Source organism: Staurois parvus, unplaced genomic scaffold, assembly GCF_062004578.1.
Source record: "Staurois parvus isolate SC_StPar_1 unplaced genomic scaffold, SC_StPar_1.0 ptg000704l, whole genome shotgun sequence".
Classification (NCBI taxonomy): domain Eukaryota; kingdom Metazoa; phylum Chordata; class Amphibia; order Anura; family Ranidae; genus Staurois; species Staurois parvus.
In genome coordinates, this window is record NW_028318500.1 from 5209943 (window position 1) to 5228374 (window position 18432).

The following is an 18432-nucleotide window of genomic DNA, read 5'->3' on the forward strand; positions in this document are numbered from 1 at the left end:
AAATTAATTTATACTTGTATCAGACTGCAACATAACAAAATTGAATGGGGTTGTGTGTGCGTGTGTACACACTATATTGGCAAAAGTATTGGGACACCCTTCCAAATTATTGGATTCAGATGTTCCAATCACCTCCATGGCCACAGGTGTATAAACTCAAGCACCTAGGCATGCAGACTGCTTCTACAAACATTTGTGAAAAAATGGGTCACTCTCAGGAGCTCAGTGAATTCAAGCGTTGTACAGTGATAGGTCGCCAACTGTCTGCAGAGTCAATAGCTAAAGACCTCCAAACTTAATTTGGCCTTCAGATTAGCACAACAGTGTGTAGAGAGCTTTACTTCACCAAATGCAATGCAAAGCATCGGATGCAGTGGTGTAAAGCACGCCGCCACTGGACTCTAGAGCAGTGGAGACATGTTCTCTGGAGTGACTAATTACGCCTCTCTGTCTGGCAATCCGATGGATGTGTCTGGGTTTGGCGGTTTGCAGGAGTGCCAAAGCAAGGTCCATAAAGACATGGATGAGTGAGTTTGGGGTGGAGGAACTTGACTGGCCTGACCTCAACCCGATAGAACACCTTTGGGATGAGTTAGAGCGGAGACTGCGAGCCAGGCCTTCTTGTCCAACATCAGTGCCTGACCTCACAAATGTGCTTCTGGAAAAAAGGTCAAACCTTCCCATAGACACACTCCTAAACCTTGTGAACAGCCTTCCCAGAAAAGTTAAAGCTGTTATATCTGCAAAGGGTGGGACAACTCAATATTGAACCCTACGGACTAAGACTGGGATGCCATTAAAGTTCATGTGCGGGTAAAGGCAGGTGTCCCAATACTTTTGGCAATACAGCGTGTGGATATGGAGATTATATATATATATATATATATATATATATATATATATATATATATATATTTATTTTTTTAATCCAAACAGTGTAAGTATCTGAATTTAACTTCATATCAAGTCTCTTGTACAGCAAAGCTCAGAGTGGTAGAGGGAAAATCTACTCAAAAATCCAGGCAGTTCTGCTAACAAAGAGCATGCTAATACAGATGAACTCATCATTTTGCTGCTGCTTCTTTCACAGTCCAATCACAGGCTGCGGGGAGGGACAGGACATGTAAGTGTTACTTAACTGCATGATCAGGTCTTTTGCCAGAAAATTATGTGATGTGTGACACAGTTAATAAACTTAATAACTGGATGAAAAGAAATACAAATACTTTGCAGTAATAAAAATCCATTATATGTACTTGATCAGCATATTTAGCTGATTTCAGCTTTAAGCATGTGTGACAATCACTTTACATTTGTTAACAACAGCATAGACTGCCCAGATATAGATTTGTTAGAGCTTTAATGAGTGGAGTGACTGTGTTTATACCTTGGTTAAAGTAAATGACTAATAAAGCTACAACCAAGAAAACAGAACAAAAAAAAAAGAAATCAAAGCTTACTTTTATTTCAGAAATGCCCTTTTGCATCGCAAAGCCAATGCATGTTTAGGTATAACATATGTATTATATATATATTTATATAATATTATTAATAAAATAATAAGACTGCCATTAACACCTTGCTAGCAGAGAGGCCTGCAGATAACTGTATGTACGTTCTGTAACTGCTTTGTACTTGGTTGGGGATCCACTTACAGGATGTGGTTAAAGCTTTAGAATTACCAATGCAAAGTCTGGCTACTAGAAAGGTCTGCCAGTTTAAAGGCAGTTTATTAAAATACTTAACATTTAAAGTGTACCTGTCCCATATGCAAAGAGGCGGCAGTCATTTTGTGAGGTTGGTCAGTATTACTAAGCATGCAGGCCAGTAGTGGGCAACTTATCACATCTAAGAGACCTCACGCCACCTTTGTTTGCTAGGAAGGCCTGCAATTATTAATCATTCGAAATCAGCTTATCACTAAAAGGAAGAAGGAAACAGTTTTGTTATTGTCAATAATCACATTAAATTTGAAGTGGCTTCCTTGAAGAGCAAGAAGACTAAAAATGACCACTAAACCTACCAGTAGCACAGGTGTAACTACCAGGGACAGCACACCACTTGTGCCAAGGATTCCAAAAGTGGAAAAGTGTAATCTGTTTAATGCAGCACTGTTGCAAGATGATTTCATTCTTGGATGCATGTCCAAAAATTGCAAAGATATTGGGTGAAGTGATGAATATTTGTCTATCACGATCATTAGGCCATCATGGAAGCAGTGATAATAGCCTGCCAATTTAGTAGCAACTAGTTGCATTATTTTGGCATACTGGTCCAGCCCACAGGACACCTTACAAATTTAAACTGGTTTAGACACCTCCACTGTGCATGGGTGACAGGCACACCTTAAAGCAGACCTCCAGACAGAGGGATTTTTTTCAGTTACTGATTTGTAAAAATGTACCTCTGATTAGGTGTGTGCTTTCTCTGTCTTTTGAAATACACCCTTTTGTTTTTTCTGGATAGTACAGCTGTTGCTGTACCACTGGCTGATGTGGTCTACTCTGCCCTGTCGTCGTCCCCGACCATTCTTAGAACTCCTTGTATTCTTGGACCCAATTATCTTGTCAGAAGTAACTTTTGTTTACAGACCAATAACTGAAAAAATCCCCTTGCCTGGAGTTCCAATTTTATATCCAATAACAGCAGAACAATTTATTAAAACACATGAACAGATCTTAATGCTCTTTCTGAAAGTCATGTAAAAAAAACAAAAAACTTTTTTTGGCAAACTGTTAACCTACAGTTGTCCGGCGACATTAAGAAATATAGCAAAACAATAAATTAGCTTGGAAAAAATTTACAATATAAAATAAACTGTCTATAGTATTGTAAGTCACTGTAAATGGTATTTAACAATGAATGCCCTATATAGTTGACCTAATATCATACCTCTGAGTCTGGCAATGAGAAGTCTGGGAATAACATTTAACCCTCAGTGCCAAGAATCAAAGAATAACATTCATAGCTGCAAGTATGTAACCACAGTGAGGAGAGGCAGGCAATGTGATACATATGTGGTGTATTCTGTTGACACGAGACTGGTGAATTTGTAAATGGATTTTAACCTCTTGACCAAAGAATCAGATACTAATACTGAGCTGGTTCTCCCATTTTGGTCCTTTTTTTTTTCTTCTTCAAATTAGACACTGCTATCAACTGTTATCAAGTCTGAACAATGGTTTGGTTGTGAATTCTGCACTGGCCCTTTGCAATAAGATAAATACAGTAAAATATACAGATGTTGCCCATAAAAATGCAGAATCCCTACCATCGTGGCCTGTCCGCTCACTAGGCTGCTAATTAAAACAGAATTTTTATTTTTATTGTATGAAATCAAATTCGGAAGTAATTTCACAAAATTGCCATAAACAAATAGAGTGGATTGCTCTTAGGCCAACACAATCCAAGCTGAGCATGAAAAGACTATGCTTAAATGTCCTTGTGCAGTCTGATTGTATACATTTACTAAAAGGTGTCTATTGTGCCCAGAAAGCCAACACAACATTCTTGTTCTGTAAGAGTCCCTGCATTTTAAAAACAATTAGGGACAGCTTTTAAAAAGAATTGCCACTCATACCTGACAGACATCTTGTGAAAGTTTGTCAACGAAGTCCCTTGAAGTAATATGAAATCCTAAATTTGGAATTAACCTTAGCTATGGTTACTCTGCAGATCCACATGCAGCAATATGACATCTGTCGGTTTCTGCTTTGATAGGGATGAACTGAAGGACACGCCGACAGACACACAGATGTAGCTCAACATTCACATGTATTAACACTTAGTGTTACAGGCACAAAGAAAAAAGACAATCAGGATCCAGAAGGCAGCAGCTAAGATGTTGGCACACCATGTGCTTTGGTGGATATCAATGTGTGACAAGTGGTCAGAGCAGCTGTAAGGTGCACACATTGCTAAGGCACTAGGAAAACATGACCAAAAAAAACGATTTGCCCACGTCACTTCTACTGCCTTGGCACAAGCTGCAGCCTGAGTTGCTGTAAGCTGAAAGTATCTGTACAATGCCTGTGCTGTACAAAGGGCACTGGTAAGGATGAGAATGACCCTTAGCTTGTGTATAAAGATGTACGTCCAAGTACAGACTGGTGTATCGGTAGAAGACGAAGGGCAGTGAAAACACTACAAAGTTCTTCATATTACAGGGCTGTTCGATACATCGGTAAAGCCTTTGTGTATTCCTCACACAAGGAAGTGTTTTCCAGATGGAGGAGGTAACGGCACACCAGGCTTGACAGATGTTCAGGTTTCAAAGTATTTGTAAATTGATGTAACATATGTCATGAGACACTGCCAATCCGGTCGCTCTGTTCGTACCATCTCATTAATGTCCTGTAATTGAAAAATACCAGAAAATGTATGATTCTGCATGAACATAAACATTGTAAAATAAAATGTATAAACTGTACAGTAAAGCTGTTCCTAAGCTTACCAGGGTAGACTTGATGCCTACACTTTCAGCTGCTTGAAAGGCCAATGTAAAATTTCTCCTCTGTGAAGAAAGAAAGCAAAACAGAAAGAGATTTTCCAAGTGTAGAGTAATCAAAGGCCTCTATTGCTTTGTATTAAAGAAAATGTAATAACAAGCAAACAGTTGTGTTACCTTGTCCTGATTGCTCAGTTCCTGGTATGGAATGTGGGCAGGAAGATATGTGTGCAGCAAAGCACAAAAGGCCAGACCATCGTTCCAGCTGCTACTGAAGTTTGTGATGTCGATATTCTAAAACAACGGAAAACAATTCATAAAGAACATTCAGATAAAAGGTAGACAGAAACTTAAACTTTTTAAAGGTAAACTCTAGTCAGATAGAGAAGGCACACAAATGCAGCTCAGTGCTTAATTAATAAATCATCAAGTAGAACTATTAGCAAATCAAATAAATATGTTCTAATACAGCTAGTTCTGTAACCTTTTTCCTCCTTCAATCCCAATAGTAATATTCCTCAGCCCAATGCCCCATTCTTAGGATCATCAGGAGCATCTCCCCACTGCAGTCAGATACAGCTACTGGGAACCAAAACAGCTTAGTTACTGATCATGTAATTGCTATCATAATGACCAAATGGACAGAAATCCAAGGAACCGAGGAGTGCTGGTGAAATAAATTAAAGTGCAAAGTAGCAATACATGAAACAAGATGATTTTCAAACACTGGGGGGTTGACATCCTAAAGGCAAACAAGCTAATCAGTTTACAACAGAATTTTCCCCAGAGGTTAGCAAATGATCTCTGCTGACTTCCATCATCCGATCATGTACATGCCCTTTAGCTTCCTTACATTATTATTACAAAGGATTTATATAGCGCCAACAGTTTGTTCAGCACTTTACAATATAATGGGAAACAATACAGTTCAATACAAGAGGGTTAGGAGGGCCCTGCTCCTTGGAGCTTGCTTACATGTGATTTGATATTCTTTCCAAAATGAAATTACCCAGAAAAACCTGTGCTTAGGTGTCAAAAAGCAGCGCTTTTAAATAAATATGGCAGTAAAAGAAATTTCAAAAGTCCCCCACCAAAGGTGGAATAGTTATGTGCAAATGACACATTATCACAAGGATCTATATAAAAGTCTATGTGAGCCTGGAAGTGCTGATGCTTAGTAAAACTGTAGACCAAAGAGTAGAGAAAGTCCTTCACCTTCCACCCAATCACACAGCCTCTTATCAGAGAATTTGACCACCAGAAGGATTGGTCAAACAGAGAAGTTATCAGGCCCAGGAGATGTACCATAGGCTTCAAAATAAGTCTCCCTAAAGACTCAAATTGTATACGAGATTTCCTCTAAACAAAGATCTCAGATGGCCGTGGTGTGTGATGACATCACGCGTCGTAGCTCCATCCTACGCATTTCATACAGAGGATGGCGTCAGGAGCAACGGCCTCTGCATGACGAAATGCGTAGGTTGGAGCTACAACACGTGACGTCATTATGCACCGCCACGGACCGCGGCCATTTTGTTGGATGGAAGCATTACATTGATATGGCATTGTTTATCCCAGTAACTGTAAGTGCAATACTCTGAATAAACCAAAATAATTTTCTAATTTACTATAATGAGTGGTTACTCTTCTTTTCTGTGGTATTTACTGCGTGGCGGGCTAGTCATCTGCCACCTGAGATCTTATTGTTCAGAGGAAATCTTGTATACAATCTGGATCTTCGGGGAGACTTATTTTGAAGCCTATGGTACATCTCCTGGGCCTGATAACTGCGCTATTTGACCAATCCTTCAGGTGGTCAAATCCTCTGGTAAGAGGCTGTGTGATTGGGTGGAAGGTGAAGGACTCTCTACTCTTTGGTCTCCGGTTTCACCAAGCATAAGCACTTCCAGGCTTATGTAGACTTTTATCCAGATCTTTGTGATAATATATGTGTCATTTGCACATAACTATTCCAACTTTGGTGGGGGACTGGTTTTAATTTCTGTCCAAAGTGAGTTTCCACCACAGTCACTAAGCTAAGGAAAAATACCTGGTGTGTCAAAAGATAAAGAAAATTGAAAAAGTTTGCACAGTTCTTGGTTAGCCCCCAATGGAAAACTAGCAAACACAGGTAACTCAGGCAATTGTAGCATAGTAATGGGGAGTTGCCCGACACTCACTAGATTACTGCAGATGCACATGTTGGGTGAAGGAAGATGTTATCTGCGGCTCTGATTGTTCCTTTCCAAATAAATAGATTCTTTCATGTATGGTCAGTAACAGTATATTAAACTGCATCAAGATTATCTAAATTTCTTCTGTGTGGGTTGTATGACTTTTAAATAAACCTAATCTAGGGCTGACTGATGTTGCAGTGCATGTCAAATGACGAGTTGTGTTGAGGCAGTCCATTCTTTCTGAATGAGCTGTCAGTGCACCTCAAACTGCACTGCAGCACACCATTATGCACAGTAGCATGACAACATGTTTTGTAGTAAGCTGCAATTCAAGTGTATTGCTTTACTGTTTTGGGGTGTCATTTAAAATGATTGGTACCTCAACACTAATGCAAGCATAATGCATTATCATGAATTACCACATTGCAAAAGAAAGCAACATTAAATCAAACCTGTACCCAGACTATGTAATTTGAAGTATTTACATATTATGAACAAGCAGTAAAAGAACTTTAAAATACACCTTGACAGTGGCAAGGTTTCATTTCCTCCCTCTGACCAGCTTCTCTGTGCACTGCCTCCCATTCAGCTGTACGACATGAAGGTTCTTTTGTGGGTATTGCAGACACAGCAGACTGTTAGGCGGAAGGAGGAAGAGGTTTCAGTGTTTTGTGATTGAACTGAGAGCACGGAGGAAGGTAGCAGTACAGCGGTGTGCTGCTTACCGCTCAACTTTACATAACTATATCTGCTGACTTTTAGCTCGCTGTGGAAGTGAAAGGAAAGACTGTTGTTTAGGTTTTGCTCAGGCTACAAGTTAAAGTGTTGAGCCAACCTCTGCAATCACTGCACCTGCCAAACAGGGCATGAAAAAGGGAAGCCAGCAGAGAGCAGAAACACTGCTGCCTTATTCACTGCTCTCAGGCTCAGAGAAGGTGAGTGAATGTTGACAGCACTGAGCAAGGCAGCAGAACAGCGGTGTTTCTGCTGGCTGCTATTGATAAACACAGTGCCAGCCATGTAGGGGACAAATCACAAGGAAAGTAGGGAACACCCCCATCTTCTACTCCATGGTCACTTGCCTCTTTAGGGCTTGTTTACACTTGCTTTAAAATGTGACACTGGACATGCTTTTTTAAAGCACTCTGAAAGCCAATCAAAGCTCCTGTCACTAAATAAAATGGTAAGCTTACAGTCCTGTTTACACGTTGCATTTGCTTTTCTTCAAAAATTACACCCCATGTCGCTTTCTTGGTGCTTCAAAGCGTCTCCAAAGCCTCTACTGAAGTCTATAACAAAGCTTGCTGACAGGACCTGGGGCTTTTATTCACAGTTAATGTAGCTTTGTTTTGGAGGTATTGCAGCTATTAGATATCCCAAGATGCACTTGGAAACCAACAAAGACATTATCAGCAGTCACTTTCGGTTCACGTGTAAATATTCTGAAAATGTCTGGTGCAGATGTCACATCTGGTGTGCAACATGGAGCAGCAGGAAGGTGATCAGGGTACGGACTGGAGCAGAACAACTAGCAGACGACACATGTAGGGTGTGCAACATGGGAATGCTATAGCGGAAGGTGAGCAAAGACCAAGAGCGAGGACTAAGAGGCAGAGGATCAGCAGAGCTGACAGACCAGAGCAGGAAAAACTAGCAATGTCACACGTGGTGTGTAGTGTGGGAGCAATATGGCGGGAGGTAAGCAGGGACTAGAGATTGGAGGATCAGCATACCAGAGGATCAGCAGAGCTGTGGGTTACTACTGAGCGGGGATTAGCAGAGCTGGGGGTTACTACTGAGTAGGGCATCAGCAGAGCTGGGAGTACTATTGAGCAGGGGATTTGCTGACTGAGGGTACCAATGAGCTGAGGATCTGCTGAACAGGGGTACTAATGAGTGTTGGTACTACTGGGTCCCTTCAAAACAAATGGAAAATCAAAAACACATACAAGGCATTTTCTAAGCTTCATTAAAGCTTCACAAAAGCATCACTAAAGCATTAAAAAAAATTGATTTTTTTGTACATAACTGTAAAATCCATTTCTTGGAGTACATCACAGGACACAGAGAAGGCTATTCATGCCTATGTGGGTTATTTGCAACCTATAGGTCAATGGACACTGGCCGACCAACCAGAGAGGAGGTCCTTCCTTATATAACCCCTCCTACACAGGAAATACTTCAGTTTTTGTAGCAAACAACGAAATTCCAAAAAGTGGGACCTCTGTGTCCTGTGATGTACTCCAAGAAATAACAGGTAAGTATGTAGAAAAAAATCCAGTTTTCTTTATCATACATCACGGTACACAGAGAAGGCTATTCATGTGGGATGTCCCAAAGCAATAAAGAAATTGGAGGGGAGGGTGAAACCATGAAGGCCACCATCAATAATCCCTCAGGACCTACCCAGCCGTCCGTAAAACACTGGTCAAAGGCAGAATTTTCTGCGGCTCTGACATCCACCTGGTAGAACCTTGTGAATGTGTGAACTGAAGACCATGTAGTGGACTTGCAAACCTGAGATACTGACGCCTGATGCCCCCACATGACACCTGATGCCCCCACATGACACCTGATGCCCCCACGACTCCTGATGCCCCCACACTCCTGGTAGAGTGTGCCTTCACCCGAAAGGGTGGGACCTTACCTTTCAAACCATAGGCTTGAATGATAAATTGGCAGATCCAAATGTGGAAGTCGCCCTGGATGCCGCCTGCCCCTTCCTAGGCCCCTCTGGTAGCACAAACAGAACATCTGACCTCCTGACCTGTGCCGCCACCTTCAAGAAGACCCTTACAGTGTGTACCACATCCAAGGTATGCAGAGATCTTTCTCTTGCTGACTAAGGCCTAGGAAAGAATGAAGGCAAAGCGATGTCCTTATTGAGATGAAAACTAGAAACGTCTGGTAAAAAGTCTGTTGAGATCGCAGCACCACCTTAATAGTACCAACATCCAATTTCTTCTTCAACCCAGTTTGAAAAAAATGACAGAATCCTACCAATCACATACTTTCATGGGTGCCATTTCCAGACCTCACACCAGGAAATGTAAGCCTTCCAAGTTCTGTAATATATGTTCCTAGAGATATCTTTCTAGCCAACATAATGGGGAGGACAAAATCCGATAGCCCCCTATCCTCTAGGATCTGGGTTTCAATAGCCATGCGGTCAAATTTAGCAGCTGTAAAGCTGGGTGCAATATAGGACCCTGAGGCAGCAAGTCTGACAGATACGGCAGGGACTGCTGTCCATAGAAAAAGGCAGCAACTATATAGTCACCTAACTATGCAGTCCAAGGGATCCATAGCCATCTTGGTCTACAGTTATACAAGCAAGCAGCTATGGAGGCACATAGATATAAAAGTATGCAAATTATACCAGGACCCTGAATCATAGCAGGAGTCCAAACTTCATCCATCACGGTGGGCTGTCATACAGATCTTCCAGGACTCGGTCCCAATAATGTGGGGCCACTGCCTCATACCTGTACAGCACCCCACTGGAAAGCACCTTGGTCAGTATTATACTACACAGGGTTCCGTTATGCAGGGTCCAGCGCTGTAAGACTGCATTACAGGCTAAAACCTGGATAAGGATTCTTCTCCTTATCCAGCAAGGCTTGAGTACCATCCATATTGGCTAACAGCTTTCTGAATGGATCCGATTAAAGTCCCTGATTCACTAATGGAACTGTTCTGGACCTTCAGGTATGCTCCTACAGCACATGCAACACTTTCACTAACCATCCACCTTACAGACACTGGCAAAATAAACTGAAGTACTTCCTGTGTAAGAGGTATTATATAAGAGAGGATCTCCTCTCTGATTGATTGGCCAGTGTCCATTCACCTATAGGTGGCATATAACCCACATAGTCATGAATAGCCTGCTCTGTGTCCCAAGATGTACGATAAAGAAACACATAAAAAAGCATGTTGAACTAGTAGGCTTTAATGTGTGTTAAAGACAAAGCAAGTGTAAATGAGCCCTTACACATCTGCCATTGCTGTATTCGCAGTCATACAAAACTAACAGCATAGCAATGCAGCTTTCCTTTATATTACAATGCTGCAGCGATGACGGGGATGTTCTTTGCTCCCCCGACACCACCAACAGTCCTGCCAACACTAGCTTTATTGGGCACCTATGTACAGGAAGACATATATAAAGGTGCCCTGCTAGGGATACTTCTTCTGGAAACCCTGTATTGACACCAAAGAATTGAGTTGCTTGAATATTTCAATGATAAAGCAAAGTCAGAGGGAAAAAAAACAAACTTTTATTTAACACAGTAAGGGAGGGATCATTAGATAGGCTCTTTCTGTTGACTCAAATCCAGCTTTATCCTGCTAGGCCTTGGATGTTGACTGTGACTCACTAATAAATAGCTGTGATCAGTGTCTGACAATAAAAAAAAAAAATCTCAGTACACACAAATCATACACAAGCACTAAATACATTGTAGGTAATAATCAATTTGTGTGTTAATGAACTGCAGTGCACCAACACAATAAGGGCTACAACAGTAAGAGTGCACAATGATTCTTTGCTTGGTGCACTTTTTCTACAAGTCACACAGTGCGTTGTTACAACCCATTCTCTGTGAGTACGAAATCTCTAAAAGAAGTTGAAAATCTTTGTCGATTCCCCCAAGGGAATCCAGTGTACACATAGCACTTGGTCATGTTCAAATGTGTGCAGTAGTTGTTGAGTTAATATGGCCAAAAGTGTGCCATCTCCTCCTCACCGCTGTCTCACCACGCTGAATGCAGGAGTTGAGCCTATAATTAGTTTTGACTGACAGCACAGGAGGAGAGGGGTCCTGAAAGACAACGCAGAGTCTGCATAACCCTAGCCTCCTCTGAAAGCTACCAGAACATAATGGAACATTGGCAGTTATCCATATAAAGGTGCAGCCCTGTGCCTCCTCTGCCACATTTTTTGCACTGAAGAGAAAGACCAAGCCAAGATCCGCCCGCCAGCCACCTGAGATTTTTGGAGAGACTAGAGTAATAACTGTTGGCTTGTGCTGTGAATGACCACGCTGCAGATGAACACTGATATGCACAAAAACACAAGCCTACAATAACTCACACCAGCTACTACTATAGTTTCTGCCAGACAATTGAGCCAAGACCCACCTACCTGCTATTCTAGTGAGAGAATCTAAAGTAGGAACTGGTGCCATAGTTGAGGGCTTGTGTAAATGACAATGCTCCTCTCCAGCACAGTCATTCACAACAACATAGGCTACAATTAGAGGTGCAGTCTCTCTCCTCTGAATATCTGGTGGTTGGACCTGGGTATAAATTTCTGTTAATAAAAGGAAGTCTTTCTAGATCTATACAAAGAAGTATTTTCTTTATATGAAAGATGGCAAAGGAGGCACAGGACTGCAAGATTAATTGGAAATCTCCATAATAAAGAGAGTGCAATGGCTTTGGTAATGGCTGCAACTCCTCTTATGGGAATGCCCATAAATTGGGCCTGGGTCTGGGGTGGAGCTAAAGCCAGCACAGACAGAAAAAAAATGTCATTTTATTTCAGAACCACTGTACGGATCTGAACACAACCAAATGCTATTTACACTGGTCCCCTAGGTTATTCAACAATGATTTAAAGTATTTGTTCCTTCGGTCTTTATCATTATACCTGCTGATAAAAGAAGACTGGTCAGGGTACTGCTCTGTGATGCATGTCCTTGAGGTTTTATCGGTGTGCGCTAAAACAAAGCAAAGCAATCTCCTCAAAATGTGCAGGAAGTTCCCTCCTACTGCCTTGTCTTCTCTTCCCCCACCCGTCCCTGGGTCAAATTCATTTCTGGGAAGAAACTAAAATAATAGCAATAATAATAAAGAATTTACTTCCTGCCTCTCATACAGCTGTACGTGCTGAGACGCGCACACCCTGATACACACACAGTAGCCATAGCCTGCCTGCTTGGCTGAGGAGTCCCTGTAACCAACAGTTATCTGAGGAGACAAGCAGAAGGTGTATGACCTTAAAAAGGAGACAAAGGAGCCTATGGAAGCTATTTACTGATCACAGAATGATATCTATAGAGAACGAGGATTCCATTTTTGGACATCTCCAATGCATGAAAATGATTTGTTAATTCACAACTGCGTTATTAGGTTTTAAAATGACAAAATGTAAATAATATCAAGCAGCAGTAAAAAGCAAATAACGAGAGTGACACAGATACACTATAGTGTGGTATGATTTTTATTCAAACTATTAATATAGCTGCTTTGTAGAGTGGAAGAGCTGTACTATCTTAAAGATGAACATCACCCAACCCTTTTTTTTTGTTTTTTCATGCTTACCTTTTTGGTTGGGTGTGCACGCACGCACGCACGCATACACACACTATTGCACTTCTGCTCAGCTGGTCCCATGCCGCCAACACCCTGCCTCCCCCCCAAACACTTAACTGGCTTCCCCTTCGATCAAGCGCTGTCCTGTGTGCAGCAGCACTGCTCTCTTCCTGGTTTTACGGGCAACTCTGAGTGCAGCGGGAGCCACTGGCTCCTGCTGCTGTCAGTCAAATCCTGTGAGGAGGAAGCAGAGGTGGGCAAGGTTGAGTCACACTGTGAGCCTTTATGAACCCACAAAGCACAGCTTGCTAGCAGCACGCCCATGCAGGTGCCCCCACAGCACACTATTGGCTTGCTATTGGGGATCCCCCCAGAAAGAAGGAGCACAAGAGCGCTAAATAAGGGGTAAGGGACCACTGTGTGCAATATCGTTGCACAGAGCAGGTAAGAATAAACTATTTTATTTTAGTCCTAAAAAATGCCTTTAGAACCACTTTAAGATAAAATGCACAGACTTCATTAGGCAAGATTGAAGCCCTGGGCCTCAACCTCACCTTTTCCCTATGCAAGATCAAAAGGGGTTCTTGGCACGATAAAGCTGCCAGTTCATATACTCACTTCACAGAGGTAATAGCTACAAAAAAAGGAATAAGAGTAGAGTGATTATTTTCCTTAAAGGGTGGCTTCTGAAGCACAGACAGCACCAGTTTCAGATCCACCAGAGTTACAGTGGACAAAGGAAACCACAAGGGAGATTCCCTGCATAAGAGCTACCAAACCAGGGACAGCCTGGTCTTTGGCGTCAATGGTATCAGCCTGTTCAGAGAAAGGAGTGATTTGTTCCATAATAACAGAACATAGTATTGCAGAGGTCTGGGTAAAATCAGGCAAAGAGTATTGTCTTAAAGAAGGCTACCATCAGTCCCGAGACTCTTATGGGACCAGAATGCCCAAAAACCTTATGAAAATCTGCCCATTCTGTGATGAGATACATCATGCATTCAAACAAAATAGCAATTTTGACTTACCAGTAAAATCCCTTTCTTTGAGTACAGTACACAAGACGTTATTCTTTAACCATGGGTTATATGCAGCTATCTTCTGTTTTATAGAAAAGTAATAGGGAGATCATAACAAAGAACAGAGGGGGGAAACCTGTGTCTTGTACTGTAACCTAAGAAAAACATTTTACTGGTAAGTCAAAAATGCTATTTCCTTAGTCGTACAGTACAGAAAACAGGAGTTTGGTGTTTAACATGGGCTATATATGCATCTACCTTCAGGTGACTGGACACTGGCAAAAATAAATCTGAAGGGACATCCCCTATATAACCCCACCCCCCACACACACACAGCAGAGGAACCCATGTCTTGCACTGCACTCCAAGAAACTGATTTTACTGGTTGGGCAAAAACCCTATTTTCTCAATTGTAAAGTACAGGACACAGAACTTTAACCTTTAAAGCTAAAGTCCATGTGTCCTATTACTTTATGTATGTTTGAGCCAAGAGAACGATTTCCATTCCTAAGTGATGTGGCTGCTGTGTGCATTGAATCATAGTGTAATAGCATCAACTATGTTCCACAGCATTACGGTTTTCATCTGCTGCCAGAACAAAATTGAGCTCCAGCAGTGCACTGTCCTTTGGCATCCAGGCACTAGGGGATCTGCATTGGACTTGATAACCTCAGTGACAGCTGATACACAAGGAAGTAAAGGCTATGGGGACCGGTCTGATAGGCTAGTGGAATCCTGTGGGAGCAGAGGATTGGGTAGAGTAGGCCTACGTTTTGTGACCCCCCCCCCCCCCCCCCCGCCAGACCTAAACGATCATTTACCCCTCTCACATGGATGCAGCCCCATTGCAGGGGATCATTTTTCTTTTCCCTGAAGTTCAGACCTGGTGGTAGCCTTGCAAATCTGGCAAACAGATAATAGATGATGAAAAGCCCATGTCCACTATCAGAGTAGGTTAGCTGGGAGTGGGAAGTTTTTATACAGGATGTCGCTAAAGCTATTTTTTTTGCCAGTGACCAATCACCTAAAAGGTGAGTAAAGACTAAACGGCGATTATATATTATTTATTCACCACTAGACAAATTCTTAAAAAAAAAATAAAAATAAAATCTTTTTACTACCTATAATAAAACATTTTTTGAAAATGATACAGGTCTTCCCCTTTCCTTCACATTAGAAATGTGCTTTTTTAATGATATTGGACCCTTCTTACAGCTACCTATATTTACAGAGCTACTCTAACAAAGTTGTCTAGCAATGTAAAGTCATTATTCCAGCATCCCCATTCCTTTTATGTTTTACAGCAGAACTAAACCCTTCTAATCTCCTATCTGCTAATGTTGGTGCAATCTTAGGCTCTATTTAGATTTGGTGTTGGACACATGGCCAGCTATGGCACCAGCCATTTGAAGGCCTAGAAGATCGGTTAAGAGCTAACCTAGGTACAAAGGCAACTGTGACAGTTATCACCAGAGGAATAACTTGAATGTAGCAGACACTGCAAATGCGTTCGATAGCAAACTGTAAATGAAGACACTACAGAGGGCATGACTGGTATGTTTGATTAAAGATTTAATAACATTTCTAACTTGAGCTTTCTTTTGGGAAACCATTAAATTGTTTAGTTCAGCTATAAGTTTTCTAGTATAATGATAGTTCTAAAATGAACTGGAGGGCACCCTAAGCCCTATATATCATGGAGACAGTTCTAGAATTAACTGAAGTGTAATGATTAATTAGAGGAACAAAGACTGCAAAGGTAACAGCTGACCCTTTCAATGAGGTTTGTTTTAGGCGTGAGGGATACCTTGCACCTGAATGCATACTACTCATCCTTCTGCAGACTTTAAAGTGTTCTAATGAAAACAGCTCATGTACAGAATTTGCATTTCACACGTACAAACCAGCACATTCACAGAGGTCACAGGGGTGAGAAAGCAATGGGCATGAACAGACTTGCTCAATTCTATCATGGAAACAAAAAGGAAGAACTTTGTTCTTCAGGACTATTATAGGTTTGGCTGTAAGAATACTCAGTGGAACACTTCTATGATGCCAAATTTGGCTTTTAATTAATCTTCCATCCATCATTTAGACCAGTGGTTTTATGGCTAACATACCCCAAACTACAGTACCTGCAATTTTTCAGCTCAAAATCTAAGCTTTGAAATATAGAAATGAGAACAATAGCATATAAAATGGTTCATTGAGTCTGCCCCAATTTTCTATAATATTTAACCACTTCAAGTCCGGACACATTTACTCCCTTCCTGTTCAGGCCAATTTTCAGCTTTCAGTGCTATCACACTTTGAATGACAATTGCGCGGTCATGCAACACTTTACCCATATGAATTTGTTAGCATTTTTTTGAGACAGATAAATCTTTATTTTGGTGGTATTTATTCACCGCTGGGATTTTTATTTTTTTTGCTATGTAAATGGAAAAAGTCCAAAAATTTTTTTAAAAAAGCATTTTTCTTATAAAATTTTGCAAATAAATAATATTTCATAAATCTTGGCCAAAATTTATTTTGTTATCTTTTTAGTAAAAAACAAAAAAACAAAAAAAAAAAAAACCCCAAAAGTAGTTTATAACCAAAAATCATTTTTAAACATTTTTTTTACATTTTTATATTATTTGTTTTTTTTTTTTCTACATACTGTCACCCTAGCAGTGCAGTGTCACCATGGTGACACTGTAATACTTGTGGGGGGTGATGAAGATTTTTTTTTTTTTATACACGGATTGCTTTTACACCCATAAAGGCTGTAAAAGCAATCATTTATCCTTCTCTCTGGCTGCATTCTTACAGTCATTGAGAACTACTGTGTGAGTTGTGATTGGTCACAGCTTGTCACATGGTACAAGGCTGTTGTGAATAGCCTTGCACCATGTGACCTCTGTGATCATTCACAGATTTCACACGTAGTAAGCAATGATGTCAGAAGTGACATCTTGCTTACTACTCTGCATGTGATCACATGATTGGGATCTCGCAGAGAGGTCCTGTACGACGATCGGTGTTCCACTGTGTCCGGAGGACACAGTGGGCACCGGATTGCGGTGCTGCGAGCTCCCAGGGAGCGTGCACAAGCAGGGGGCGAGGAGGCCGCTTATAAAAGGCCACCCGACCCTGCACTGCCACTGTCCGGCCGTTTATATACAACAGCTGGATGGGAGGTGGTTAATTTGTTTATTGCTCTCAACTTTTTTTGTCTGAGTTTCAATTCTTTTTTGAATTATCTGCGGTCGTCAATACAAATGTACTAACCTATCTTTTATATAAAAAACAAGAAATGGAAAATAGAATTTCCAACATTATAAAGTTGCATGTCTCCTGTAGTAATTTGGTGTCCCAGTCGGTTCCTATGTTCACCTACTCCGATGCCAACAGCTTTAGCTTTTTTTAAAAAAACGTTAATGCTGATTTTTTCTTTAAGTCTCTACATTTCCCCCGTCTTTGTGCTCCCCTTGAATCTGTCTGTTACATTCATCTTTCCCCTCCAAACTTTCTTCCAAAACTGAAAACATGAAGCTAAATTTATCTGACACCAACCTAAAAAAACAAAACAGTATCAGCAGCTTGTAAATTTTGTATCTTGGAGCTGTGCAAAGGACTCGGGCTAGATATTACTAGGCCCAATTTTTGGAGATGCCCACCTTGGGCATGTACCTACAACTCCCATTTTGTAAGATCTTTTTTTTTTTTTTTAAGCAAGCAATGCAGAACAACACAGGGACAGAGGAGAAGCTTGCCTATATTCTGTTCTGTCTATACAGAACTTACAGGTAAGTCAGAAGTCTGGGCAACAGCAAGGTAAACAGAACCCTACCAACAGGCCTAACAACATAGAAAAAAAATGTGCTGCTGAAAGAGCCTGGGGGAAGGGGGGTCCCTGTGAAGGATTAGGAAGGACTCCTTACAAGAGAGAGACACTGTAATATAAGGCTGAACACAAAAACCAAAAGCAAGTAACACACAATACACAGGTAAGGTCAACCAGCCTTATACCATTGTTTCTAAGCATGTGAGAGACACACTACAAAGTGTAAAGCTGCCCTGGCACATCATGCAGCATTCACTCAACACCCCAAGAAATAACAGAAACCAACTGCAGTATTCTTGCACTGTCAAAACCTCCACTTTTATTATCACACAACACACAGGTTATGGTCATCACAATCTGCATAATAACACACATTAATAGTAATGTGAGTATCACAGCATGAACACATCTTTTGACAGCGTCACACCACAGAATTAATACATTACCAAAGCTACGGGAAGAAGGGAAGGAAGAGACCTCATCAAAATCATAATGCACAGAAGATCGTGGAGAAGCCTAGGACACGATCGAGACCGATGAGTCCATGCAGCCTTGGCAAAAATCCCAGTGTCAGAGCGCTTTTCTGGCATTAGGTAATGTATGCATGACAGTCAGATAAACCCCCGCCCCTTTAAGACCTGG

General features: G+C 41.2%; 1 protein-coding gene across 6 annotated transcripts in view; it reads right to left on the bottom strand.

Moving 5' to 3' along the window:
- Positions 1 to 1442: 1442 nt before the first annotated feature.
- Positions 1443 to 18432, bottom strand: part of SPECC1L (sperm antigen with calponin homology and coiled-coil domains 1 like) — a 122856-nt gene continuing 105866 nt past the window's right edge. For all 6 annotated transcript variants that reach the window (XM_089653235.1, XM_089653232.1, XM_089653237.1 and 3 more), the window contains 3 exons: positions 4625 to 4741; positions 4454 to 4513; positions 1443 to 4353 (listed from right to left, as the gene is read on the bottom strand). In XM_089653235.1, coding sequence (XP_089509361.1) covers positions 4264 to 4353; positions 4454 to 4513; positions 4625 to 4741 — 267 coding nt within the window. In that variant the 3' untranslated portion in view covers positions 1443 to 4263. The remainder of the gene's footprint in view (positions 4354 to 4453; positions 4514 to 4624; positions 4742 to 18432) is intronic.